The sequence below is a fragment of the Anoplopoma fimbria genome, chromosome 9 (assembly GCF_027596085.1).
Source record: "Anoplopoma fimbria isolate UVic2021 breed Golden Eagle Sablefish chromosome 9, Afim_UVic_2022, whole genome shotgun sequence".
Classification (NCBI taxonomy): Eukaryota; Metazoa; Chordata; class Actinopteri; order Perciformes; family Anoplopomatidae; genus Anoplopoma; species Anoplopoma fimbria.
Window position 1 is genome coordinate 21728871 of NC_072457.1, and position 27925 is coordinate 21756795.

At 42.0% G+C, this 27925-nt stretch overlaps 5 protein-coding genes across 5 annotated transcripts in view; 2 read left to right on the plus strand and 3 right to left on the minus strand.

Moving 5' to 3' along the window:
- Positions 1–2840: 2840 nt before the first annotated feature.
- On the minus strand, positions 2841–5323 carry LOC129095623 (HMG box-containing protein 4-like). The gene is made up of 6 exons (XM_054604140.1): positions 5284–5323; positions 4940–5034; positions 4739–4795; positions 4285–4659; positions 3157–3279; positions 2841–3061 (listed from the first exon to the last, which is right to left on the minus strand). The coding sequence occupies exons 4-6, from the start codon at positions 4642–4644 to the stop codon at positions 3017–3019; spliced, it is 528 nt and encodes a 175-aa protein (XP_054460115.1). The 5' UTR covers positions 4645–4659; positions 4739–4795; positions 4940–5034; positions 5284–5323; the 3' UTR covers positions 2841–3016.
- A 2167-nt stretch (positions 5324–7490) lies between these two features.
- Positions 7491–10150, plus strand: LOC129095622 (heme oxygenase-like). The gene is made up of 6 exons (XM_054604139.1): positions 7491–8186; positions 8319–8375; positions 8745–8856; positions 8976–9191; positions 9308–9580; positions 9722–10150. Exons 2-6 carry the CDS (start codon positions 8326–8328, stop codon positions 9911–9913), a joined length of 843 nt encoding a protein of 280 aa, XP_054460114.1. The 5' UTR covers positions 7491–8186; positions 8319–8325; the 3' UTR covers positions 9914–10150.
- A 100-nt stretch (positions 10151–10250) lies between these two features.
- rnf11a (ring finger protein 11a) lies at positions 10251–15607 on the minus strand. Its single transcript, XM_054604141.1, has 3 exons — positions 15344–15607; positions 12773–12945; positions 10251–12190 (listed from the first exon to the last, which is right to left on the minus strand). Exons 1-3 carry the CDS (start codon positions 15440–15442, stop codon positions 12019–12021), a joined length of 444 nt encoding a protein of 147 aa, XP_054460116.1. The 5' UTR covers positions 15443–15607; the 3' UTR covers positions 10251–12018.
- A 1372-nt stretch (positions 15608–16979) lies between these two features.
- On the plus strand, positions 16980–20097 carry LOC129096165 (actin nucleation-promoting factor WASL-like). Its single transcript, XM_054604851.1, has 4 exons — positions 16980–17113; positions 18170–18334; positions 18424–18558; positions 18659–20097. The coding sequence occupies exons 1-4, from the start codon at positions 17111–17113 to the stop codon at positions 18719–18721; spliced, it is 366 nt and encodes a 121-aa protein (XP_054460826.1). The 5' UTR covers positions 16980–17110; the 3' UTR covers positions 18722–20097.
- Positions 20098–22355: 2258 nt separating this feature from the next.
- The window catches only part of LOC129096163 (nuclear factor 1 X-type-like), a 112232-nt gene continuing 106662 nt past the window's right edge, over positions 22356–27925 (minus strand). Inside the window, 1 exon segment of the mRNA XM_054604850.1 lies at positions 22356–25115. Within this exon segment, the coding sequence (XP_054460825.1) occupies positions 25101–25115 (15 nt within the window). The 3' untranslated portion in view covers positions 22356–25100.

A 27925-nucleotide genomic window follows, 5' to 3' on the forward strand; every position in this document is an offset into this window, starting at 1 on the left:
CACATCTCTTACTTTTTAAACTACCAAAACAATGCCATTGATGACTGCATGAGTAAATGAGTAATAATGTCAAGACAAAAACACAAGTGGAAGAGCCAACTGAGTTCACAACCCACCTCTGTGAATTGGCTAACAGGCACCAGCAGCAGAATGGCATGTGGGCCTGGGGTGAACAGGGTCGTGGCTCGCTGCGTCTCGTTCCTCACACTCTCCTCCATCTTGCCGCCGTTCCAGTACCATCTCGGCGCCTCCACCAGCGTCACACTCCTGCCATCGGATATGCCCTGTCGCAGCTGGCAGCTCCTGGAGGCATTGGGGGAGATGGGGGACAGCTCGCCCAGGATGGTGTCTGCCGAAGACGTCTTTCCACACCCGATGTTTCCCAGGAGAACAAGTCTCAGCTCTGGGGACGAGGACCCGTAGTAGCTCCCTCTCAACAGTTCACTCATGGCTGAAAGGAGAGAGGAGGAGGAGGAGGAGGAGGAGGAGGAGGAAGGGGTCAGATGTGCTGAATGTAACTCAGTACCAAAGATTACTGGTTCTATTTTATGGGAAGCTACAACAAACTACTATAAGGTCTAAACAAACATGTGAAAGATATGATGACTTTTCATGAGTTTCGTCTGTGATAGGTGTGTGACTGATCATAGTTGAAAGAATGCAGTCTTCTTATTTAGTTTCCTTTGAGCATCACCTTTCTCTCCAGGCTCTCACCTGAGTAAACAAGAACTAAGATAATCGATAATAGCTGGGCTTCTACATGAAGCTTTCAGTTCACTGGAGCCTTTCTTCCTTTGCCAACTGCATCCCCTCTTTACTAAGCTCTCATTATGAGCCACACCTTGTCAGTCCTGTCTAACTACATTCTACCAGGACATTTATGCGTGGACTCAAATGCAAACATTAACAGAATATATCCGCTTACAAATGCACACAAAAATTTAAAAAAAGGACTGGACATATGGCATTTCAAGTTCACTATGAAAACTATATACATTTAGCACTAAAGTGAAAGTCAACATGACCTCAATCTAATACTGAAAGTCAAAAGTAAAGCTCACAGAACAATGACAACCAACTGTACAATTTGCTGCATTAGTGAAACTCCCACATTAATATTCAGATAACTAGTACTAGTTTAGCATCATTCAAACAATAAACAAACATACTTACCTAATAGTGTGAGGGCTTTAAGTTGTATTCATGCGTTGTCTTCTCTGTGTGCTCCGTTTATTTGGTATTCACGGAATCTCACCCAGACAACTCAACCAGAACAGTACATGTTGACGACTAACAGCTGCCTACGCAGGTGAGACTCCCAGTCTTAGGGAGGTACCTGTCTCACCACTCCCAAATTTTTAACACATGCCCACATGAACGTACTCAGCAGTATATATCTTTTTTTCGGGCACAACAGGTTTCTTTTGTCTGCGGGCTGCTAAGCATTCCATGATGGGGCGGAGGCAGTGCATCCCAGGGCACATGTGAATCATTCTGCCTTACTTTTATCGACCACACCCATGAGGTGTCAAAACTCATCATTGACTATCAAATAAGCATGAACATCAGGGTTTGAGCCGTTGGGTTAATAACTGGTAAAATATGCCTGTTAATACTTTCAGATGCTGCCGTTGTCAGGGCAAGTTGAGGATGTAAAGTCTGAATAAATCGACAAGGAACTTAACTCTGCTACGTTGGGCATCATACGGACAGGGGATTTACAAAAAAGTAAACAGCACTTTCATTCTACATCGTGTTTGAAAACCTTAAAGCTGCGAGCTTCAATTATTAAGAGTCTGTGATTTTTGGATCTTTCTGTTTATAAACTAGAATTACCGCCTCGTAAACTGTATCCTGACTGGTTGGTGGAGGCACTACACTAGTGCCTCCACCAACCAGTCAGGTTACAGTTTACATCCATGTTTGTGTGAAATTGTCATAATTAGCATATGAATGTTTGTTGTGGCCAAAAGTTGAGTTGAGTTTCAGTTTTTCAGAAAGGTATAGTTTTTACATGTGTAGCTTTACAGTAGTCTTTGTTCAGTTATAATGTCTCAGAAATATGTAGCTAAAAAGAAAGTACAAAATATTTTGTTGGAAAACTGTAATAATGACCATAATGTTTAAATCTTTTAATTTGTGAATCAACATTCTCTTAGTCTTTCACTACCAAACTCTTTCCTATATAGCTTGGATATATAGCATTTGATCTACTACACTATATTAAAATCATGTTCTTGTTATTTCATTCTACAAGACTAGACTGCATGGGAAAAATATCAGGGAACAATTGTAAAGCAATTGCGACACAGCGCCATCTCCTGGAATGTCAAAGTCTGTTCAGTTCTGTGGTTCAATGTCAAAAGACTCAAGAATTCATGCTGTCTCCCATTTTTTTAGTAGATATATTATAGCTAAAAAAAACTGATTTATATAATTTTAGTTAGTTTCAGCTTATTGACAATATTTTCACTGCTTATTTTTCATGTTAGTGTACTATAATTACACGGATATGAAATGGAGGCTGCTGTTGTCATATGCAGTCACATTTTTTATTAGAGTGGATAAAGATTGGTATATTCCTTAAAATGAACTCAGGCTATTTTTTAGTTTCTCCAACTTTTACATTCAAATGTAAATCCTAGAACATTTAAGAGACTATGTAGTAAATCTATCGGACGCCTGATCAAATCCAATGTAAAGCAGAAGAAAATAAATTGACACTTTTAATGTGTCCAGTGACGCAGACAGATGGTATCAAGTCAGTAAAAAAGTTACATAATTCATATCTTTACAGAACTCTTTTAATTAAACAACAAATACAAAAAAAAATTGACCCGACATGTTAAAGTCAACTTGAATGATTGTAATATCACTGAAATAATTTCAATAGTGCAAACAAATATTCTTGTACAACAAAACAGATTTAAGATGTTTTTTCCAGATGTAAACTGACCTACAGTGTCTTTCAGTATCAGAACGTGCTGTTTGCTGTCAGTGGGGTCTTCATCGTCACTCACAACCCGGGCATCACATAGGAAATGTTTTCCAAAGTGGAGGGCTTAAAAAAAATTAAAAAAAAGATAACATTATATTAAATTTGAAGAGTGTATAGTATATGGTGTGTATGCAGTGTTAAGCGGCTGCATCTCTCACCAGTGTGTGCTGAGTGCAGCTCCTCAGCTCTGGTATCTGTGCGGTGAGGCAGAGGAGAGGAGCCAGAGCACAAAGCAGAGAGTCCAAGAGCAGAGACAAGCTGCTCGACATGCTCACCGTTTTCTGCAGAGACATGAATAAAAAGGGAATTTAATCTCCTAATGCAGTGCATGGTTGTTCAATAGAAGATAAATTAAACCTGCCCTTCATCATCTTGTAGTCCGTTAGTGTGTGGGCAGTTCAATGGAGCAAAAAAAAACTAGATAATCATGTTTGTGTCAACTTAAATTCTAGGACTACAATATCTCACATCTCCAATGAATATAAAAAGAAGGAAGGGTCATTACGACACTGAACTCATGTTGGTGCCAAGCTGGTTGCATTCTTCATGTATTTTATTGTAACAGATCATCTTTGTTATCAATAACTGTTAATGATATTAAGGGGGGTCAACATTAGCCAGCTCTCCATTATTGTCAGGAGGTGGCGCCAAACGACACATTTTAAACTTTATGCCGCTATAAATCTGGTCCTTAATACAAGTACTTTTCACTTTGTAAGTCAATAAACTAATTTAGCATTTGCACTTTGTTTAGCTAACATTAGCCAGAAATATCTCTGTTTAGAAGCAATACATCAATTTGGAGATAAAACCGTTAACGTTAGTGAGAAATAATCCTTGTGAAGATGTAAAAGAAACAGACGGAGCTGCAGTGTTGGTGAGGGACAGTCAAGTCCTATATTTACCTAACTCTGACAGGCCTATATTGGGTCCAACCAGTTAGAATCTGCTAATAATAAATTGATCTGGTTATAATTACAGTCTGGTCAGCGATAATACGTCTGCCCTGTTTAGTTATGAGTTATAATGTAGCTATCTTGATATAAGCAATGTGCAGCTGCTGGTCAGACCAATGATCTATTTGAAGGTGCAATCACATTCACAAGTACGTGTATAATGATTTGGGCTGGTCAGGGGTACCTTGCGAGAAAAAAATCCAAAGGGTGTACATAAATGAAAAACGTTTTGGAACCACTTGTCCATGTAATACATTCACGATATGAAATAAAGTTTCCCAGACCAGTATTTAATAGGACACTTTTTTTTCCTGCACTGACTCTACTCACATTTGTCTCCTGAAGATGGAGTCCAATCAGGGACAAGGATTCTCCCAACAGGTGGAGATGAGCTGCAGCACTGACAGGATCCTGGTCAGAGCAGCCGGGACTCATGGATGTGGATCTGAGAGTGTCCCAGGCTGAACTGGTGGGACTGCACATAGAACTAATGGGAGCAGAGGTGTCCATCATGGGGCTGGACACCACGGATTTAACCACAGAGCTCACTGCAGTAGCAGCAGCTGTCACTGAACCAGGAACAGGTATGAATGGACAAGGCCTGTGGGTTACTGGAGTGGCAGCAGGGGTGATGACAGGACAGTCGGCCATGTTGTGCTGGTTATCTAAGTACACCCGGTACTCCAACATGGAGCTTGGACTTGCCTGTGATAAGCAGAAAGATAGGAAAATGATAAAGAGTAAAAGTGAAAGTAGAAACAAACTGAACATAAGGGATAACTACCTGCTCAATGCTGACCTCTGCTGTGCAACATGAACGCAACACCCTGTCTCGGATTTCCTGGAAGAGAGATTACACATAAATCATGAGTTTTAGAGAGGGGATGAAATTACAGGCAGTTTGAATTCATTCTTACAATCTTAACACCCACAGACAAATGTAATCTGACGGGTAAAATAACTCTTATCTCATCTGTTCAGTCACCTCTTCTTCTCCTCCTCCTCTTTCTTCCCATCGGCCTTGTGGAACACAGACTGGATAAGCAGGGAGGAGGCCAGAGGACTCCACCTCACTATTACCTGCAATATGTAATGTATTCATATATAACAATAGATGCTGTTAACCATATTTTCATCTTATAAAGTGCCCTTCGGCAGCTTTAGATTGCATTGTGTTCATATGATTAGACATGGCTGTTTTAGCTGGAATGTGCTCAACATTAACCACTGAGACACACTGTGTTACAGCCATGATGGACTTGTAAAAACTCTTCAGCCACTCTGACACATGGTGAATGAATGCACACAGTGACCAGAAAAATACCATACCAGAGAGTGTCCTTTCCACGTTAAGCAGGCCCCCCTGTTCCTGAAAGAATGTGAATAATAAGCTATCACACATAGGGAATTGAAATTAATCACAACATCCAAATAAAAATTTTAAGTAACAATGTCACAATAGAGTACTGTTCAGAGGTCAAATATCTTCAGTTAAGGACACACCTCTGACACTGCAACACAACATAGCCTAATATTGATGCCAATGTATCAATAACATAAAAAAAGAGACTATATCACAATATATAAGATGCATTATTTGTCGCACCCCTAATCACAACCATTACTCTGCTGCAGACGAAAGATCATTTGAAAAGCTTAATTTCTCTAAACTACCACCAACTACCAGTGCAGGCCCAGGGTCCACCTAATGCTGATACATTCCTCTAAATCCAGATGTGGCTCCTCCACCTCCATCTTTAAGTCTTGTAGGACCCTCTCCTCCCTCTCTGGATGTCTCCACTCGGTGGGCCTGCTTCTCTGTACACTCAAGGATGAGAGGGACATTGATTTAACAGCAGTAACACTAAAGTAGGAGCCTGAGAAAGAATAAAGTTTATTAAACAGAAATAACTCACTATGAGTTAATGACCATTTCATTCAGTCATTTGCTTTACTTAAATGCTCTCTGACCACATTTCAATGTGTCGTCTATGTGGATGCCAGACCACAAAGGAAGCTGAGCAGTCAACTGCTGTAAATGTATTTTGGCAATGCGTGACTGTGCTAGAAGTAGTGCACAGGCCTTTATTTTCAAATGACTTGCCAGGACTATGGTAATGCATAGCAGGCACAGTAGAGGGAACTAGACTGTGTTTGGTACCATGGAGGTTTTGGTAATCAGACAAACAACCTAAAGTAACAGTGGAGGGTTACTTAGCACCCTCTACAGGGCCTTAATGTCTGAGTGTCTTTATTGTGTTAACGTTACAACAAATAAAAACAGCCTCAGTATGTGAGTATGTCATTTAAACAGTTTGTGTCGCCATTTTTGTCGACGTTGCCAGGTTACAGCGACCGTTGGCGGTAACGTCATGGCTACAAACTAACGTTCATTGAGGGAGACTTTTCTCTATGGTACATCCGGGGTCTTTTTCGACTGGACAACAAGCACGCATGTGGCTCACAACCTCACATAACCCAATGCATCCTGTCCCCTCTGCCTCCTGCAGAACCTCGGATAAACTCACTGTCCCAACTTTACGTCGGTCACACGTCCTGCACCATAATCAGAGCGGAGGATAAAGTGCTGACTCACGTTTAGTGCTTGCCCTCGGCTCTCTGCTGAGTCACGTTAAGGCTGGAGCGAGTGCAGGTGACCTGATTTAATAGATCACTCATTAGGAGTCTAATCTGCTGCAGCTGGCTGTGCAGAAACACGTTCGTCAGCATTTTTCTTTTTTTTTTTAAACATAAAAATGATCTTCTCGAAATATGTATTTTTTTCTTTTTTTTTTTTGCACAATATGTAGATTGTGCAATTTTTTTTGTTTCTACATATTTGCATCAATTTTTTTTTAAATAAAACATTTTATGTGTACCTTTATCTAATGGGCGTAATGAGACTTCATGACAAAATGTATATTGTGGGGCTGTTTTTTTTTTCTGGTTTGGACCTGGCCCCTTATTTCCAATTACATTACAGCATCCAGCAATATATATTAGTCAAAATAATTCCAAAAATACAATACGTAAGAATCAACTGCTACACTAGTCTTTATCCAAGACTGCTCTATGAATATAATAGTTACAAATAGTCACAAATAGTTGATACAAATCATCTGTTAGGAATGGTTCAATGGAACAAACTTGATGTCTGTTATCTGCTGGACTTCTAGCTCAGGAATCTCACATTTCCTTATCAGGGTTTCACAATCTGTGCAACATATGACACATCCTCCTATCCTTATATACCCTAAACTGCTAACACGACAATATTGAGTCTATACTGTGCCAGCAGCAACAACACAACATGCACCTGTGCTCAAAGAGAGGTCAAGAAATAGTTTTAGTTTCTTGTGACACACTTTAAAGAACCCACACAACAATCTGATCTCAGCTCCATACAACATAAAAAGAACATTTACAAAAAAGAATAAGAAATAAAGTTTTTGGCTTAAATTTCCTTTAATAAACAGTGTTACTTAAATCTCAACTGTTAAAATATATATATATACATGGAGAAAAATCAAAGAGAGAAGTGTGTTTCACCACATCTTTTAAATGTAATTGCACTGCTCATATCTGCTCTGTCTCAGTATCGCTTCTTGTTCTACTGACAATTGTTTATTTTCATGTGAATTTTAATAAACTAAACTTTAGTTACGTGGTCAAACTTGTTCATGTTTCTGATGAACTGAAAACGGTTGGTGTATTTTCTTGATACAATCATGTGATTGTTTTGTTCACTCTCGAACATTAGTCACTGTTTCAACACTTCCTCTCTCTGGCTTCAGGAACTCACACAGTCATGTTTAGAGTCGGCTCCTCCTCTCGTCTGATCCAACTTTGGGAACTCCAAAGCTGCACTGTCATGTTTAGCACTCAGCCCTCCTCCCTCTGGGATCCAGGGCATTACTGGGATTCCCTTACTCATGTTAAGCCCCGTAGTCCCTCCCTCAGAACTCTTCCAAGTTGTTCTCAAAGCTGCAGCATCATGTTAACTCACAGTCCCTCCCACTGTTTTTGCTGAAGTTGCCGTATCATGTTAAGCTGAGGTTTTGTGACGCTGAGTTCCTGTTTCCATTCAGCTGCTTGGAGGGAGGAGACAGAAGACGATCATATAAAAGGGAGAGAACACAGAGCGCAAGCTGTAGTGCACATCCAGAGGGAAAACAGTGAATCACTGTGGACATAGAACAAACTACCAGACCAACAGAACTTCATCCTAACTGGTGAGTAAAACACGATGTCTTCTGTGCTGTTTTTTGGAATTCAATTACCTTTAATGTTGGTGAATGTTGTTGATCATGTTGGAAGATGGTCTGCAAATGCATTTTTCCTGACATCTCAACATTTGTTTTCAGGGCCACAATGGAGACAGAGAAGAAGACTCAGACCACAGCAGAGCTGATGACTGACAGGTGAGAATGAGCTGCTGTGATTTATTTTGCATCTCTTGTGATCAAATTTCACCACCGGGCATTGCCATGTTCATCCTTGAATGCTCTGAGATTATTGCGCTCAAACTGAACGTTTCTTTAAAAAAAAGCATACACAGAGATTGAATCTTATCTGCATCAGTGCTGCAGCATGCTAATGTAGGTTACTAGTGCAGTGTGTGCCAACTGTCCCCGCTTGTAAATCTTATCATCTGTACGTTGCCTACATAAGACAAACACCTAAAGGTGCAGTGATTCATGTGATGTACAACCGCTGTACTTCTGAGGTCCCACATTTGTTGTTTATTTCATGGCTTCTTGTCTAACCTTTTGCCCGTTTTCTTTTTGCAGGGATCTGTCAGAACAAATCAAAAAGGTGACAAAGGAGAGTCACGTCAGGGCAGAAAACACAGAAATTATGCTGAGCTTCCAGAAGGGACAAGTCACCCTGCCGCAGTATAAGGTAACACATTTTAAATCTATTCTTATTGGATGATCTCACTTTTGTTCATATCTTTTTGTATTAGCTACTGTGATCTCATCTTGACACCACCCCCTCCTCCTCCTCCTCTTCTTCTTCAGCTCCTCCTGTCCTCGCTGTATGAAATCTACAATGCCTTGGAGGAACAGATGGACAGGAACTCCAGCCACCCTGCCGTCGCTCCCATTTACTTCCCGGCTGAACTGGCCAGACTGGAGGCCATCGAGAAAGACCTGGAATACTTCTATGGCCAGGACTGGAGAGAGAAGATCGTTGTCCCGGCTGCCACTAAGAGATACTCCCACAGACTCAGACAGGTATGTTTCGTAGAATAGAATGATACTTATGTTTGTGTATATATATATATATATATCACACAAATCTTCTGTTTGATACTGTAATAACACTTCTTCATCCCTGCTTTTTTTCCCAGATCGGTAAAGAAAACCCTGAATTCCTGGTTGCCCATGCCTACACTCGTTACCTAGGTGACCTGTCTGGAGGCCAGGTCCTGGGTCGAATCGCCCAGAAGTCCATGGGGCTGAGGGGCAGCGAGGGTCTGTCGTTCTTTGCCTTCCCTGGTGTGTCCAGCCCCAACCGGTTCAAGCAGCTGTATCGCAGCCGGATGAACAGCGTGGAGCTCACGGAGGAGCAGAGGAACGGCGTGCTGGAGGAGGCTGTCAGGGCGTTCGAGTTAAACATTCAGGTACAGAGCGGTGCCGGTTGAGCAGAGCGATAAAAGCTTTAAACAGAAATGTCACCAGACTAACCTTTGATCTTGAAACTGTTTAAACCAGAAGCAGCTGATGGACGTTCTTGACTGTTTTTTTTTTTTCTCTTGTTACAGGTCTTTGATGATTTGCAGAAGATGCTGCTGAGTGTCCCTGAAAACAAGCTGCAGACGTCTTCCACACACTCCACACCAGTGAAGGTACTCCAGATCCCCGGAGCCATCCTCCAATCATCTCCGCTGCTCAGGACGCTGCTGGGACTTTTTGTGGCTCTGGCCACAGTCAGTATAGGAATCTACGCTTTTTAAAAACAATACACAACAATAAATACTATGCGTTTGTCTGTTGCTGTTACTGTACATTGTTCAGAAATCTCCTGTAAATGCCTGTAAATGACTAAGTACTGTAAAATACTTTTTTTAAATTTAGAAGCTTAGGTTTACATTAAGATTGATTTTCAGTCTCACACCGTTATCCAGTGTGCAATAAAGTGTGCTTTTAATACTGTAAATACCTTTTTAATAAAAATATTTTGTTGAAAGAAAGTACCTCTTCATCTTTTTTTTCCCTCGTGCAGCTTTGTAAAGTATCCGTCTTTGCTTTAGTAAGCACTGCTCCCACATGCTGTGTTCTTGTAGTGGAAATGACACTGCGGATGTTCGGGGTGCAGCTGGTTGACATTTGCACTAATGTTTTGAGCCTGCTGTTCTTTTGGCCCTTGGTCTTATAATAGTTTCTGGTTAAACACTGAAACATTCCCTGTTCAAAGAATTGCACACTTATTAAACACAACTGCTGGAAAACAATGAACTAGACCACTTTGGCTTTAACACACAACATAAAAAGACAACACATAATGTGTAAAATCTGGTGTCCACTTTTTAACATCTGCACACCGCTGGCACACATTATAAATGAAAACACAAACTGATTGTTAACAGCAGCCAGAGCAAACCTGGCTTCATTTCTGGTTTAATTCAAAGCGACACAAATCAGTACAGTGCTGGTATCTGTTTCCCCCTAGAGGACAACTAAAGGAAAATGAAAAAGTCATGTCAGAAATGATTGTACTTCACAGGAATTGGCTTACCTCAAACTTAAAAAGGCACAGCAGCCTGAGTAAATCAGAAATATGTCCTCTTATTGTCACGTGTACTGTCCAAACCTTCAAAAGCTGAAATAATGCTTTACATTCAAGACACAGTCCGTTCTGCTACTGTGGCGTCTCTTTCAGCATTTTTACTTGTTTGTGCTATACATAACGCGGACAGTATCAGAGAGTACCAAAAGATGAAAGTGTTTTTGTTTGACCAGAACCAGGAGTTTTGGAAATGCATCACTTGCTGTAAGAAGGCGGTCACCACAAAAACAAACCCCAACAGCTTCGAACTAGAAAAAGAGAAGGAACTACAACGAGGTTCACAACTGACAATTCACAACGACACCTCGACATGCCAATCTCTAGCCACCGTCTCCTACAAAAACACACACACACACACACACACCTAAGAACTCTACAGGATACGGATGAGAGGTATCCCAAGGTGCACAGCATGTGTTGTCTTTGTAAATGTCACTGGCAGTAAACAATGAAAAGGGCACACTAAGGACTGATTTTGAAAACAAAACAGAGAGCACAAGCTCAAGGCAAAGCAAAGGAGATTATCTATATTGTGGGATAGGAAAAACCCCCCAAAAAAACAAGATCCACATTTTTAAGAGCAGCTTCAAAAGGAAAAGCAACAGTACTGACAACCTTAGTCAAATAAAATAGATTGCATCTAAATGGACACCATTCCATCTCGTGGCGCTGTAGACATAAACGGTCGTGGGACCTTTTAGCATATCTTTGTTCAGAAAAAAAATAATGTTTCTGTGTCCTGATGATTGCATATCAGTAGAGAGGCCTGTGTTTTTGTGACATTCAAGGCCACATGTTCTTTAAAAACACAACAACTTCAACAGACGGAGAACATTTTTTTGCATTTTCTCCATTGATATTACATATTGCACATTAGGTCTAAAAAGGGGAAGTAAACCACAATGGTGAAATGCATCCAATTACAGTTAAAAAAATCACAAATTAAAATAGACTGTCGGTCGTACAAAAGTGACATTACTTTGCAGTAATATTTTGCTACGTGTACAGCTTTCTGTATTCTTCATCTAGCTTGATTTGGCACATCGTCCTACTGTTAAAGGCAAAGAGTTTCCAAAGCCCAAATAGGTGCATATCAGACTTTAAGTGACGTAGTGTGGGGCACAGTTCTCAACACCTGTCTGCATCCTAAAACACCCTGCAAACATCTGCATAATTCCACATCACCTCGGCTACCTGTTGGAACAGCTTGGACAGTTTTCGGCTACAAAAGGTGCAGTTACTTTTAGGCAGGAGCAGCCGTTGAGGGGCTGCTCAGTTGGTTTCGTAAGAAGACAGCAGGGCTGCATCGACCGGCTCCATGCAGGAGGGGCAGGTGAAGGAGCGCATCAGCCAGGGGTCAATGCAATCCACGTGGTAGATGTGAAGACAGGGCAAGAACCGAATGGGGTCGCTGTACTCAAAATCCATCATGCAGATCACACACCTGGCGGAGAGAGAAACAGAGAGTTGATTATCTTTATGTATGAAGATAAAATCTGTAAAATCAGCTCAGGTATATCACTTATTTAGATTTTCAAAACACATTTAGACAATGTAAAGCATAAAATACTATAAAAAATCCCCTCGCAGTGTGAAAAAAACAACACATCTTTGTCAATATAATTTCATATAATTACCAGTGTAACTAACTTCAACTGAGATTTGATGACAAAGCAGTGAGCAGATGATGTAAAGCTGTGTTTTTGGGGTGGCTGTTCATTTATTCCAGCAGCACCTGATATCACATTCAAATAAACCCATAGATCATCCCCTCATGTAGGGCTGAGCCACGGTACTGATCTACATTGTAAGTCGACTGTTTTACTTTTTCTTATTTATTTATTTTTTTAAATTGTATAAAGTATTATTCATTTTATTCACTTAATATGACAAAATCCCATCCTGTTCAAAGGCTTAGAGTACTGCTTTAATTAGGATTGGTACAAAATGATCCCAGTCCATTGTGTTCGATCAAAACGAGAACAAAAAGACAAGAATACAGAAAATCTAAATATTTTAGACCCACTCTTTAACTTTCTTGTCAGAGGGGTCGGAGCCCCGGTTGAAGATGCCTTTGGGCAGATGATGGATGAGACCGATTCGCTGGGCAATGCGGATCTGCTCCTCCTCGGTCAGCTGGTAAGCCAGGCGACTCTCCCCCGGGTTGGGATGGTACACTGGCACAGGCTGGTTGCGCTCCTGGGGAGGAAGCAACAGAAGACAAACTGTGTCATTTATGAAACAAGTCTTCTTGGTGGGAGGATTTTAGATGCTCCCTTTGCATTACAGCCCGACTGATACTGGAATATCGAGACGGAGGCTGATATTTTAGAAGTCACCAGACATTGAGATGCTCCTGTGCTTCTGTCAAAACCAGGAGAACGGCCATCATGCAAGTAGTGATGGATGAAATAAAAGCCTTTCGTTTGAGATTTTTTTGTCATCATATTTACATTTTATAGCTCATAATATGTCAGCATTGTAGACAGGTAGAATAGTCACTGCACTGTGCACCAAAAAATATAGATCTACCACATCCAATTTACCAATGACATTTGGGACGTCACCCATCCCAAGTTAAAGTACTGAATGTTACATTATTGATACTGAGGTTCTGAAGAGAAAAAAAATAAATGTATATATATATATATATATATATATATATATATATATATATATAAACTAGCTGTAATTAAACCTCTTCTTAAGAAACCTACTCTTGATCCAGAGGTGTTGGCTAACTATAGACCTATATCTAACCTTCCGTTCTTCTCCAAGATCCTTGAGAAAGCAGTAGCAAATCAGCTCTGTGACTTTATGCATAACAATAGTTTATTTGAGGATTTTCAGTCAGGATTTAGAGTGAATCATAGCACAGAGACGGCACTGGTGAAAATGACCAATGACCTTCTAATAGCTTCAGACAAAGGACTTGTCTCTGTACTTGTATTGCTAGACCTTAGTGCTGCATTTGATACCATTGATCACCAAATCCTATTACAGAGATTGGAGCATCTAATAGGCATTAAAGGAACCGCACTTAGCTGGTTTAAGTCGTATTTATCAGACCGATCTCAGTTTGTATATGTAAACAATGAAAGCTCGATGAAAACCAGGGTTAGTCACGGAGTTCCACAGGGGTCTGTTCTTGGACCTATTTTATTTACCTTATATATGCTTCCCTTGGGGAATATTATCAGAAAACACTCAGTAAACTTTCATTGTTATGCAGATGATACCCAGTTATATCTATCAATTAAGCCAGACGAAACTAACCAGTTCTCTAACCTTCAAGCATGTCTAAAACTAAGAAAAGAGATCATATTACTCCAGTATTAGCTTCTCTGCACTGGCTCCCTGTTAAATCAAGAATAGAATTTAAAATTATTTTATTTACCTACAAAGCTCTAACTGGCCAGGCACCGTCTTATCTTAAGGAACTTATAGTTCCATATTACCCAACTAGAAAGCTGCGCTCAATCAATGCAGGGTTACTTGTGGTTCCTAGAGTATATAAAAGTAGGATGGGAGCCAGAGCCTTCAGTTATCAGGCTCCTCTTCTGTGGAACCAGGTTCCAGTTTCAGTCCGGGGGCAGACACACTCACCACTTTTAAGAGCAGGCTTAAGACCTTCCTTTTTGATAGCGCTTATAGTTAGGGCTGGTTCAGGTTCGCCTTGGTCCAGCCCCTAGATATGCTGCTATATGCCTAGACAGCCGGGGGACTACTTAGAATATGCTGAGCTCCTCTCTCCTCTTCTCTCACTCCATCTTTATGTATTAATCTCCTATTTATGCACATTACTGATTTTGCTTCTTCCCCGGAGTTCTTGTGCTTTCTCGCCTCGCAGGTTCCCAGGAATCTGGGTTATATTTGGACTGTCATCGTGCCACCTGCTGAGGCCCTGCTGACACCCACTACTACTACCACTATCATTATTAGTCACATTACTATTATTATTGCCTGTACTATTACGCTTATTGACTTGCTTGTACCCTGGAGTCTTTGTGCTTTCTCGCTTCGCAGGCTTCTATAAATCGTGGCTGTACCTGGACCGTGGTCGTGCATCCTGCTACGGCCCTGCTGACACCGACTGCTACCACCATTATTATTACTAGTCACATTACTATTACTATTACCTGTACCATTAAGCATTTTAGCTTTACTTCCACCTCTGAGGCAAATTTGTGATTCTGGGCAAACAAAATAAACTGAATTGAATTGAATTGAATTGAATAAGGTAAGGTAAGGTAAGGTAAGGTAAGGTAAGGTATAAGGTAAGATAAGGTATAAGGTAAGATAAGATAAGGTAAGGTAAGATAAGATAAGATAAGATAAGATAAGATAAGGTATAAGGTAAGGTAAGGTAAGGTAAGGTATAAGGTAAGATAAGATAAGGTAAGGTATAAGGTAAGGTAAGGTAAGGTATAAGATAAGATAAGATAAGGTAAGGTATAAGGTAAGGTAAGGTATAAGATAAGATAAGGTAAGATAAAATAAGGTAAGATAAGTGCAAATTTCCCCGCTGCGGGACTAATAAAGGATTATCTTATCTTATCTTATAAGGTATAAGGTAAGGTAACACCACAGTGCTGACCTGGTAGGGTGGAGGCGGCTCCCCGGGCAGACTGCCCCCCTCGGACTCGTTCAGCAGCGACAGGTCGTCCGCTCCTTGTGCGAACAGGCAGTTCCCCATTGACCCGACTGACCCGACACCATGAGGCTCGGCTCTGAGGCCGGCTGAGCTGAGCTATCGGGCTAACGACGTGTCTGTCGGGAGGCGGTGACGCAGGCCGTCCGCGGGGAGGTGTCGCTCGTGCGTTTGTTTTGCGTTCTGCCTTCTTGTGGCTACAAAAACACAACCCGGAATGACGTCATCGGGAACATCCGGCCTTCAATGACTTTCAGAATAAAACGTTTTTATTATCTCTATAATTTGGTGTATAATCGCCACACCAATGGGAGAATTATGAGACAATGTTAGTAGTTTTACCATTCATGTCATTTACACAATTCTATTCTTAAAGGGACAGTCCACCACAAAACAAAAAATCATATTTTTCCTCTTACCTGTATTTCTATTAATCAATCTACATTGTCTTGTTGTGAGTTTCAGAGTGTTAGGCCATAGAGGTGGCTGCCTTCTCTCCAATATAATGGGACAATATAATAGGTCGTCCCCCAATCAGAGGGATGTGTCCTTGGGCAAGACACTTATCCCTGAGTTGCTCCCGAAGGCTGTGCCATCGGTGTATGAATGGGTGTGAATGATTAGATAGATCCTGATGGGCAGGTGGCACCTTGCATGGTAGCCCCTGTCATCAGTGTATGAATGGGTGAATGATTAGTAATGTAAAAGCGCTTTGAGTGGTCGGAAGACTAGAAAAGCGCTATACAAGTACAGCCCATTTACCATTTACTATATAGAGTTCAGCTTTGGAACACACATTGCGAAAAACATCCATTTGAAAAAGTCAACAGCAATGTTTCATGCAGGAGCTGTTTTATTTCAACCATAGTTCCTCCATGAAACTGCTGATGTCTATGTTTGTGGGTTATTTTGAGGAACTGGGAGATTGCTGTTGACATTTTCAAATGTTTCTTTTGGGCCCCAGTGCCACATAGTCCCATTGCATTGTTGGGAAGCCAGACATCTCTACGGTCTCTTTCTCCAAAGCCAGGCAACTCGCTATAAAACAATCTATATTGCTAAATAGCACTACAGGTAAGAGGAAAAATATCTATTTAAAAAATAAGTATGGATTTTGTGGTGAACTGTACCTTTAAGCAGGGCTATTCTGCTTTACTGATTTGTGTGTATTTTTACAGTTTGTTTCTGTAGTGATCAGGTCAGCTTTACTTTTAACTGATGATGACTCTCCAACAAGGTTTGTTCAAGCAGATGTTCAGGTCTAGGGGTTTGATCCCTGGGGCCTGTGCCCTACTGGCCTCTTCAGCACAGATTTATACTCAATTTATAAATAAAATAAATGAAAACAAAAATGAAAAAATAGAACTTGCAACAACCAGCGGCGGCACCGTAAAATCTCTCTTTGACTGTTGAAACACAAATTAAGTATAAAAATATCTCACACTCCCATTGTATCTGTGGCTGCAGCCCTCTACCCAAGGATTCAAAAAAACTAGTTCCTTTTCTCCATTCACTGCTACTACATGACAGTTTGAGGGTGGTGCTTTTACTTTGAAGTCGCTATAACCGGATGTACTGATGACGCGGGGGGAACACATGTCATGTTCAACTCAGCCTGACTGGCAAACTTATTGGACTGTAGTTTGCTGTTTTCTGCGGACCGCTTTGTGCTGGTTTGTTATTTCTCCAATAAGAGAGACGTAAGGACTGAATATGGTAAGAGGAATAATCATTATGCTTCAAAATAGCTGCAACCAACTAACTTTATACAAATAGTAGTATATGGGGGTGTGGTTGTGGGGGTCAAATAGTAGTATGTGGTTGTGGGGGTCAAATAGTAGTATATGGGGGGTGGTTGTGGGGGTCAAATAGTAGTATATGGGGGTGTGGTTGTGGGGGTCAAATAGTAGTATATGGGGGTGTGGTTGTGGGGGTCAAATAGTAGTATATGGGTGTGGTTGTGGGGGTCAAATAGTAGTATATGGGGGTGTGGTTGTGGGGGTCAAATAGTAGTATATGGGGGTGTGGTTGTGGGGATAGTAGTATAGTCAAATAGTAGTATATGGGGGTGTGGTTGTGGGGGTCAAATAGTAGTATATGGGGGTGTGGTTGTGGGGGTCAAATAGTAGTATATGGGGGGGGTGGGGGTGGTTGTGGGGGTCAAATAGTAGTATATGGGGGGTGGTTGTGGGGGTCAAATAGTAGTATATAGGGGTGTGGTTGTGGGGTCAAATAGTAGTATATGGGGGTGTGGTTGTGGGGGTCAAATAGTAGTATATGGGGGGGGGTGGTTGTGGGGGGGGTTGTCAAATAGTAGTATATGGGGGTGTGGTTGTGGGGGTTGTCTTTTTAAGACTGCCTCTATTTTTTCATATTCTCCTGTAAGGGCTGTGTTGTAATAATGAGCTGCTCAAGCTGAACTTTCAGTTGCAGCCACCAGACCAGCACCCAACCAAACTCTGTTATGAAAAATCAGGTCATGTTAGTTTGTAACACACACACACACACACACACACACACACACACACACACACACACACACCTGCACAGAGGAAGAGATGGTGAGTTGAGAACAGCAGGTCTCTTCTGACCACAGATCCTGCAGGTGGACGCTCGGGTGATATATTTGTTCGTTTTGCCTCAAATCAAACTAACCGTGGAGGGTCAACTGTTGGGTGGACCTGTGGTCTTTGTGTCCCGTGGAACAAGGCCTAGATTGGATACAAAGTGTGACTTTGGTTTTCTCTAATGTCTGTCTCTTCACACATTTAGGAAAGGCCTCCACCTCCACCTCCACCTCCTAAATCCTGTGTAAAACAGCCTCGTAGTATAAGTCCTCCGCCGCCAGCTCAGCATGCTGCAATACCGTATTCTCCTGGTGTCACCTTACCGGTCCAAGAGACAAGTCCTCCACCACAGACTGAACATGATGCACAGGTGAGTGTCTCCCTCCACAACCCGTCTACAGTCTTATGTTGGTGTAAGGCCCCTTTAAAGGTCTCACTGTGAAATCCCTCAACATCCAGGATGCACCAGCTGCACCACAGCCCCAAGTTCAAAATGGACCCCCGTCTCCACCTCCTTCAGAGGGACAAGAAGACCGTCTGTCTGATGGTAAAGAGGATAAATCTCCACAGCAGGAAACTGCCCCTGAACAGCAGGTACATTTGCTTTAAGTACATACTCTTTGTCACTTCCCATATCAAATAAAACACAATAAATAAATAAGCTATGTATTTGTAATTCTCTTTTTGTTTCAAGATGACCGAGCAGCAAAAAGATGAAGAAGCCAATCAGACGGACCAGGCCGGGGAGGACCATTGACCTGAAGCTACATTTGCCAGTACTTGAGAATGTGTACTGTTACATGGGTGTACTGTTACAATGTACACTTGAGTGAGCTCATCGCTTTATGTTCAGGCCAAATAAGTTAGAATATGTTACTTCAGCTGAATTTAGAATTTAGTGCTTTGCTTTTGTCATGCAAATTCCAGTCATATACCTTATTGTGCCTTTGAGAAACTCTAAAGCCTAAAAATAGACATTTTTTAGTGACATAACCAAACACATCTAAAATGAGCTTAATGCAAAGAACTCCCCACACTATAAACTTTAAGGACCTGGTAAAAGCATTTTGAGTGGATATTGTTGCCCTTATTTATTACCTAAAGGCAAACGTCACTGGTCAGATTCCTGTTAATACGGAGTGCTACTCAGACTGAAAACAGTTCTATAAACTCCTTCTGCCGTCAGAGACCTTTTACAGCCTGAGTAACAAACTGGGGACAAAAATACGTCTGTAACTCAGCGTATCATTGTTTTCCTGAGGTGAGGTGCACACCTGAACAGCCCTTATTTTATCCATCAGGTCCTATAAGTAAGCATATACTGGCCAAAATCCAGGGTTATTTTCCATCCTTTGTTAACATTAATGAGCCCCAAGAACGAGGCTGGATCCCGTTTGTTGCACCTTTTTTATGGGAATTGTAGGCTCAAGCGTTGTTGGAGCTTGAGCCATACCTGGGACCTAAAGTCAGGATTTACATCGACATGTGGGCCTCCAATTTTAAACTCTTTATCTTAATCTGTTGCCTCAGAGTTCCCCACTTGTATGGAATTATGTGCAATACTTAACTGTGGGAATTCCGTTTTATTCACAGTATATTCTCAAACCGTAGGAATATTTATAGCGATGAACAGTGTAATTACATTGCTTTTTATTTTATTTATTTTTATTATTTAATTGTGTTGTTTATTTAAATGCACATTTGGTGCAAATTTTGTTTCTGTCACTTTCCAAACTGTTTCATGATTAATACTAAATCCTGCTTTGATCTCTCACAAATTCGTCGATCTAGGAAAGCTTGAAAATACTTGTTAATGTTTTATAATCCCTATATGAAAGATATAACACAGTCTACTGCTATGATTTCTTAGCTAAATGCTAATGTCTGCATGCTAACATGCTTATAGTGACAATAATTACACTGTGAAGTATAATGTTCACCATCTCAGTTTAGTGTGCTTTAGTGAACATCTGCATATTATCAATCAACAATTCTACATGATGTAATAGTTTATAATAATGCTGCACTGTTAAATAAAGTTTAGTGGTATTTCCTTATTGTTCCATTATGCAGCTAAAAGAGTAGTTTCCTTATTTGGTCTACAGAAATAAAGACATGGCACAACAAGATGGTACAGTCAAGAACATCCTTTTTTATTCAATCAGGTGCTGCTCTTCTCAAACTGTGTTTTTCTTCTTATGGAAAAGAAACTGTAATTAACACATGCATTTCACCTAGAGCTCTGGGGGTGTTCTCACAAAGAAGTGGTGCTGCACTGAGGGCGTAGACAAGAGGCGTAGCAGAGCTGGGGGTCAGGGGGCCTAGGGTGCTGCCTAATACACCGATAACCATACACGCTTAAGAAGATTAGGAACATAAAGAACAACAGAACAAAGACACGGAGCCGTCCGGCATGAGGGGGTCAGAGGAGACTAATGGAGGGCCTACCATGAACCCTCGAGTATCAGGGATCAGGTTCACGCCGGCCTTTTGAATCGATCTGGTTGGTAAGTTGTAAGTGGATAATACTGCTGGGCCGCGAACAATAATACTTCACTTAATAAGATTGGTTTAAATGGATGTGGATATGTCCTGGAAATGCAACCCTCCTCCCCCCCTCCTCCTCTTTAAGCCTCGTGCAGGACAAGTCCCGGTTATAAGGTGCTTGTAGCTTTCATTTACAGTCCAAAGGCATCCTCCAAGAGAGCCTAAACGACAGCATACCCTGATAGCAAATATTAAAAGAAATCCAAATTAAAAGGAAACCAAAAAAAAAAAAAAAAAAAAAAGGAGGGGGAATAAAACAGAGTCAAAAATAAATAGCTAGAAACAGAAGAGCAAACTCTTATCCTAGTCAAAGCAGCCCCTTTCCAACATCCTGAAGCAGTTCGTCCAGCCCTCTCGACCCTGTCCGTCTAAACCTCCTCAACCCCCCCCCCCCCTCCCCCTCCCCCCGGTCATCCTTTTCCTAACCCACCCAAGGACACCCCCAAAAGCCCGTCAGCGTAATTTGTTCACTTACATTAGCTGTTGAATGGAGAAGCTGAAGAAGATGGGTATGGTAATACAATGTGAAGCATACAGACAAGAATAACATGTGAGCTAACTGCATTCTGCTCAGACAAAAGTTTTTTCGGCAATAATTTTTTTTTTTCCACCCTCCCACAACAGCAGAGAGGGCGGGATAGAGAGACAGAGAGAGACAGAGAGAGAGAGAGAGAGAGAGAGTGACGGACACACAGTTACAGACTACTCCAGTGTCTAAGAGAAAACAGACAGTGGAGACAGAGGGGAAGAAAAAAGCAAGAGCTGAACGAGAACAAGTTTTTTTGCCTTTTCAAAAAAAAAACATTTTTTTTGTCATCATTTATCAATAAAAAGTAAAGAACTAATTCACACCAGTTTCCTTTTGTACTAGATATATACACATACATATGTGTATATATATATATATACGACTTTGAAAAGGAAGAGAGGATACAGGGGTGGTACAATGGAGGGGATTCATTTCGAAGGCCGGAGGAGAATGAAAGTCGTCCCTGAGCGCTGACCTTTAGCCTCCTCTCGGGCACTCAGGGGCAACCGGTTACCTCGAGCCGCTTCGAAAGAGAAAAAAAAAAAAAAGAAAAGGGGGCGATCTGGATTACAAAATGGAGTCTGTGAACAAAAGGCACTTTTAAGGGACAACCTTTAACTGCTGGGAAACTATACACTACAGCACAAGCACTATAAGAGTCATTTACAGAGGTGGGGGGAGAGGGGAGGAGGGGAGAGGCTCACCTTGCTGCCTGTTTCAGAAACGGTTTCAATCTCATTGAATGTTTAAGCTTCTTTTCACGTTTTTTTGTTTTGTTTTTGTTGCCCCTATCTTCTTGTGGTATCTGTGCAGGATTCAAAACATCTAACCTAATACTCTTTCCATGACATGTGGGTCTAAACACAACCTGCTGGATTTCATTCAGCTCTAGATTCAGAAACATGGTCATGGGAATAAAAGAGTTCTGGGTGTGAAGCATCTCCCGCAGTACCGGGAGGAACTTGTCGTGTATCTATGCCAATGTATGAAATAAAAAGGAGTTCAATTAGGACGGTTGGGTTTTCTCTTGCTGGTGAGTTTCAGGCAGTGCAGGGGTAAGTCATCTGAAGTGTTTCTTGACAGTAAAGGTTTTGTTGTTTTTTTTTTTTCTCTAAAGGTTGAACCAAAATGCCTTTTGTGTCACAACCTTAAGGAATAGGAACCTCTCCCCCCACTCTATACAAATAGAAGAAGAATAAAAATAGAGAGAGGAATAATGCTGTTTACTAAATGGTCTGTTATTTTTGTTCATTACCATTCATTTACAATAGGTCTGAATGTGCTTTATAATGTTAAAGCACCAGTTTTTATCTGATAGAGATTTTTTTTGTTTTTTTTCCCCAAAGTTGTGTAGAATTTTTTTTTTTCCTTCAGCCCTCCCGCATTTTTATAAACAATTGATTACACATAAAACATAAAAAAGAGACAAAGGAAATAAAAACAAATACCCCCAACTTACAAAGACTAGGATTTTTCATGGCCCACTGGTTTAGAGTCCCGGAGCTTACGGACTTGAAACAAATACATTTTTTTTCATCTTTTCTCTTAGCTTTCTTAAAAATCTCTAATAGACAAACACAATGATCTACCCAATGCATTGCACGTGGCTCAATCGACACATATTTTTCAATAATAATACTTTCCATCAAAAAACAAACACTTTTTTTTTTCTTCAAACCTACTGTCGTTTTTTTTTGACATGTTCGTCTAGTCGTTATGATGCTGCGCTGCAGATTGCGATGGCGTGTGTCGTTGGATTCGTACTGGTGACAGTAAGGTGATGTTACTGAAACGGGGTGTGTGTGTGTGTGTGTGTGTGTGTGTCTGTGTCTGAGGGGGGGTGGTGAGAGTTCAGAAAATAACTAGACTGCCAACCAGCTCATGTAGTAAAAGTTAAAAAGGAGCATATATCATAAATATATATGTATAAGATCTCTCTCTCTCTGTCTTTACAAATAAAAAAAAAAGGTTTGCAGTCCTCTATAAAGATCTGTTCCTCGGCCAATGGTTTCCACAAGCACCAACGCTACCATTCCCCGTAGCTTTAGCTTATATGTGGGAAGAGAACCTGAAGTCAAGTTTATTACTAATTGCATGAAGGGAATACAGAGGCACTTTCATATATAGTTATAGTCTTGATATATGGTTTTAGTACATAGAGCTAATGTTACTAGAGCGGCTGACAACGACGTCTCAGCCCTGTTTACTATCCCTGCAAAATAGAACCAACAGCTAGGCAGTCCAGTTATTTTATGAGGTCGGCTTTTGTTGAATTGTGTCATGGCGAGAATGATACCGATCGCAAATTTCAATGTGAACATTGACGTAGAAAAAAAAAAGTATATATATATCTCAAATTAAAAAAGACAAATGTTAAGTGAATGAAAAACCATTAACAAAGGCAGTCTGGAGAACCAAATATAAAGGCTTCCCTTTATTATTTTATGTCAGGTTGTTGGTGGTGTTATTGTGCATTTTATACGTGCGTCTGCCTGTTTGTGTGTGGGTGTATATGTGTGTGTGTGTGTGTGTGTAGTCCACTGGGTGTCATGGGATACAAGGTGAAGCAATGCAAGGGCTGCATGTGATGAGCTGTTGTTACTGCGCTGTCCATACGCGAGAGATTTGAGAAACTGCTGTTACTGATTCGCTGAATTCCGATACTTAATGTATAACTGCAAACTACAGAAAAGTGTTATGACATGCAAGAGAAGGTTAAAACAATCCAAGTGAGACGAAAACCAAAACCAAATCTGGCAAAAAAAAGAAGAAATCGCAAGAAAACACCTACAAACAAAATGAAAGCCGTTAATATGAAGCGGCTGCTGCGTGTGCATTACTGTAAATTAAATTCCAAGTTAATGACTAATAAGATGATAATATGAGCCGTTGTGTTACAGACTGTTGTGGATAGCCTGTATGTGCTGTCTGCAAGCGTGCACGTGTGTGTGTGTGTGTGTGTGTGTGTGTGTGTGTGTGTGCGTGCTGCATGTTTCAGGGCCTAGACCTGAACGTCAGCGCGGCCACATCCCCGCTGTGGCGGCCAGCCTCGACCCGCTTCTCTAATCGCTCATCTGACCATCGATGTGCAATACCGTTCATCCCTTATCAAAAATTAATAGTGCATAGGTGAGGGGGACGAAAGAGCACATGTAGAGTTAGTGTTATGACCGTCTGTCGTGTGTTCACTCGCTCGCGCTCGCCTCATGGCTATCGCTTCTCCCGCAGCAGGACGCCCTGATACTTTAGACAGGTAAACAAAGACCAGCCACTTAGTGCATATATGTGTCACACCATCTGATGGTGTCACCATGATTGGCCAATCGGAAAAATTAGAAGAGGCTCAGGGCCGAGCAGACGAAGCGTCAAGATCGTGGCGACACGCGGGTATGTGGCTGCTGTTGGCGGTCTGGACCCCGGGCAGCGCCGAGCTCCGGGTGGTGGCGGTGGCGGTGGGGGTCAGGTGGGAAATGTGCAGATATGGAGGGGGTGCAAATTTGGGTGGTGATTCTTTTCAACGTGCACATCCGACATGGCCGTTTACCACTATGTTTTTGTTTTGTTTTTTGGATCTCCCAGCCAATGCATGGAGTTTCATTGTGGAGACAACAAAATGAAAAGAAAAAAAATGTATACAAAAAAAAAAGGAACAACAAATGAATGATTGGTCATTTGTCAGGTTGCCATCTTGTGTTTTCCTTTCTGACGTTTGGTGGTGTGTGTGTGTGTGTGTGTGTGTGTGTGTGTGTGTGTGTGTGTGAGACAGTTCCTCCTCTTCCTTGCATTCTGAGTCTGTCCACTCAATCTCATTGAAGCCTCCTGCACAAAGGGGGTGGGGGGCGTTCCTGTTCAAATTGTGTTGGATTGGGAGTCCTCTTGGGTGGTTGGTGTGTTTTTTTTTTTTTTTCTTCAGTTTTGTAGTAGTACTTTGAATAGTGTTGGCTAGAGAGAAAGACCTTTTTAGTGTCAGCAGTCTGTTCTTAATCAGCGGTGATGTGTTTGTGTTTCAAATTTCCAATTTTCATGACACAATTTTAGCTCTTGATTCAGAGAGGCCTTGTCAGAGGAACCAGGACTGTGGAGAAGAAAAGAAAAGAAGAGATTAGCTTACAAACATCATCATCAGATTTCAGATTTAAGTTATAGATATGATTGAAGAAGGGCGACGTAGGGGGACGTGACAGAGTGTGAAAAGGTGTGAAGAAGAACAGCATCTTACACAGTGCACTTTAAAGCAGGTTGTAAATCATATTTTACAAAAAACAATGTTTATATTTTCATATTTTTCTGAATGATTTTTACCTCTTCAGACCTCTAAAACACAAAAATAAAAAAAACATATTGGTTGAACTTTTCACATCCAGGAGGCAATGTAACAAGGTGTCGCAAGTGGAGGTTGCTTTGTTTCGGGGACCACTTGGTCCTTCATCCACTAGGTGGCCCCCTTCCACTCCTTTTATCCCACACCTACAGAGCTTGCCGAGCTCAGCTGTCCCATACAGTGTTGAAAAAGTTACCACCTCCACTTCACCGCTCGCTGTCTTTAAGAGGGCTGACTCTGGCGTTTCACTCATTAAAAACACTTGTGTTGTTTTGGAGCCACAAATAGCATTAGGGCGGCCAGTTTTTGTGTCGGCCTGAATGGCTTTCCAGTGAGCGAACACGAGGACTAGAACTGCTGTCATGCGCTACCAGTTTACATGTAAGGAGATCCTCCTAATATGTCTGTGCTGTGTGGGCCCCGAGTGGTCTCAGGCTGCACTGTAAAGCTATTGAGGGCAGCTCCTCCAGGGATCCGGTTTCTCGGTTTGATAAGAGGGCAGTGTGGAGGCTTTGGCACAGGCCGAGGTGTTCTGGCTGCCGCTGACATTCCACAGGGCCTCGGCCCCGGGGAGATCGGCGGATCACCCCACCTTTAACAGCAAACTCTCTGTTGTCCCCCCCATTCTAGCAAAGCCGGGGAGAGTTTTAACCCCCTCGACCTCCCGCCTATCCTCCGCCACCTCTGCCTCCCTCCTTCCTACCCATGATTCTTTGGTGTTTGTAGATAAGTCCTCCTCCTCCTGGCTCCAACTTCCCTTAACCCCCTTCTCCTTTCCTCTCTTACTCCGGCGCTCCCAGTGTAATCCTTGGCAGCGGAAAGTGACCCCCTCTCTCTCAACCCCCCTCAAGTCCAAGTTCAACTGCCTATGACATCATGTCTGGTTGCTGCGGGCAACCAGACAGCCGGGACGTGACTGTGGAGTGCAGCGAGCTTCAACTAACTCCCTCTCTCTCTCTTTTTTCCCTCCGTTTCTCTCAGTCCCTCCTACTTTTTTTTCTCACACACGACTCCCTCGCTCTTCCTGCATGGCTGATGTCTCACCACCAGAGAGCTCCTCAGACCAGCTTTTTTCTCTGCGCCTCGTCCTGACAGCAGTGGGAAGACTCTCTCCCTCTGTCTTGGCTAGTTGGCTAGCAGGCGTTGAGGCGGGCTGGCAGGGCCGATCGTCTGAACCTCTCCATATGCCAGAGAGCAGCAGGATAGGCAGAGACCTCTGTTACTCACTCTGGCTGGTGGTTTTACTGACCTACTAGGCTCAGCTAACTGGGAGCAACTTGATACCAGTGCCCAGGTTCTCGCTGTTTGTGCCGCACACCCGGCAGAAACGCTCAAAGTGGACATTTTTCAATGCTGTTTGATGAGCAATAGCAGAGTATAATACGTGTCCTGAGCAGATGTAAGCTGTTGTAAAAGCCCTGTTGTTTTTTAGGGCAGAAAATGAGGGGCAAGAGTTTTGGCACAGCGTTGGAGTGTGTGTGTGTGTGTGTGTGTGTGTGTGTGTGTGTGTGTGTGTGTGTGTGTGTGTGTGTGTGTGTGTGTGTGTGTGTGTGTGTGTGTGTGTGTGTGTGTGTGTGCGTTTGCACATTTGGATGGTGTTTGGATGTCCCCTCGGTGCCAGGTCTACATCTGTGGGAGAGTGGTGCAGGTGGGGATCTCGAAAATACTAGAGGGAGCAGCAGGAGAGAAAGAGAGGGAGGGTGGGCTGCTGATGCATGAGGGGAGGGGGGGGGCCGTGCCGAGGAGGAATGCAGATTGTTTCCATGTGTGGGGAGGACAGGAGAGCCGAGTTGGCTGCAGGCAGGTGCGGTTAGCCCCTAATGAGAAAAGTTGTGTTGGTGATGGAGGAGGCCCAAGACACTGCAGCCCAGTGGCAGAGCGCAGCCAAAGCCTGAAACCACAATGTAGTTCACTACTGGCCTCACACGCTGCACTAATACACACTGTGGGGCCGGGCAGAGATAAATCAACGCTGCTGGAGCTGAAACTAACTGGCACTGCTTGGATTCACTGTGGGGAAACTGCTGTGGTACAGACACTGTAAACCAATACTGAAACTAAAGGCCTTGATACATTGGAGACACTCTGTGTCAATGTAGGCGGGCAAGTTTGCAAACAAAGTCTTGTCTATGAGACGTATCTGTTTCCCCTGGTCCATTATAAGATTCCTCTGCAATTGTTGTAGAGTTAAGACTTTCATTAGGATGTATGTAGATGAATAAATAAAATAAAAAAAATATATATATATACCGTACCATGTCAACTCAAACAAGCACGACATTTTCACAAAAGATTTTTAGCATAAGAAGCTATAAAAAATGGATTTGACTTTAAGGTTCAAGGTTTATTCTTGAGCTTGGAAATAGCTTTACAAAACATTTCCAACTCAAGGTCCACTTTGCTTTTTCTTTTGGCTTCCACCATAACACAGAGTGTTTGCTCAGTTTGTTTGTTGACCTGCAAGCGCAACATCTCCTCTTCATGGCAGCTGCTGAGATCGCACGTCAACAGATCTATCTCCATTCAAAGCTGAGTTAACTCTATCCACCGATGAAGACCGTGTG

Bases quoted from the DNA above. Each gene is read 5' to 3' on its own strand.
- LOC129095623 (XM_054604140.1), bottom strand. From the start codon at position 4,644: ATGTTGGAGTACCGGGTGTACTTAGATAACCAGCACAACATGGCCGAC. The intron at 3,280-4,284 runs GTGAGTAGAGTC...ATGTCTCTGCAG, and splicing joins TCCATCTTCAGGAGACAAAT to AAAACGGTGAGCATGTCGAG. The intron at 3,062-3,156 runs GTGAGAGATGCA...ATTTTTTTTAAG, and splicing joins GCTGCACTCAGCACACACTG to CCCTCCACTTTGGAAAACAT.
- LOC129095622 (XM_054604139.1), top strand. From the start codon at position 8,326: ATGGAGACAGAGAAGAAGACTCAGACCACAGCAGAGCTGATGACTGAC. The intron at 9,192-9,307 runs GTATGTTTCGTA...TTTTTTTCCCAG, and splicing joins ACTCCCACAGACTCAGACAG to ATCGGTAAAGAAAACCCTGA. The intron at 9,581-9,721 runs GTACAGAGCGGT...CTCTTGTTACAG, and splicing joins CGTTCGAGTTAAACATTCAG to GTCTTTGATGATTTGCAGAA.
- rnf11a (XM_054604141.1), bottom strand. From the start codon at position 15,442: ATGGGGAACTGCCTGTTCGCACAAGGAGCGGACGACCTGTCGCTGCTG. The intron at 12,946-15,343 runs GTCAGCACTGTG...CTTCCTCCCCAG, and splicing joins AGCCGCCTCCACCCTACCAG to GAGCGCAACCAGCCTGTGCC. The intron at 12,191-12,772 runs GTGGGTCTAAAA...TCTCTCCGCCAG, and splicing joins TCTGACAAGAAAGTTAAAGA to GTGTGTGATCTGCATGATGG.
- LOC129096165 (XM_054604851.1), top strand. The intron at 18,335-18,423 runs GTGAGTGTCTCC...CTCAACATCCAG, and splicing joins AGACTGAACATGATGCACAG to GATGCACCAGCTGCACCACA. The intron at 18,559-18,658 runs GTACATTTGCTT...TTTTGTTTCAAG, and splicing joins AAACTGCCCCTGAACAGCAG to ATGACCGAGCAGCAAAAAGA.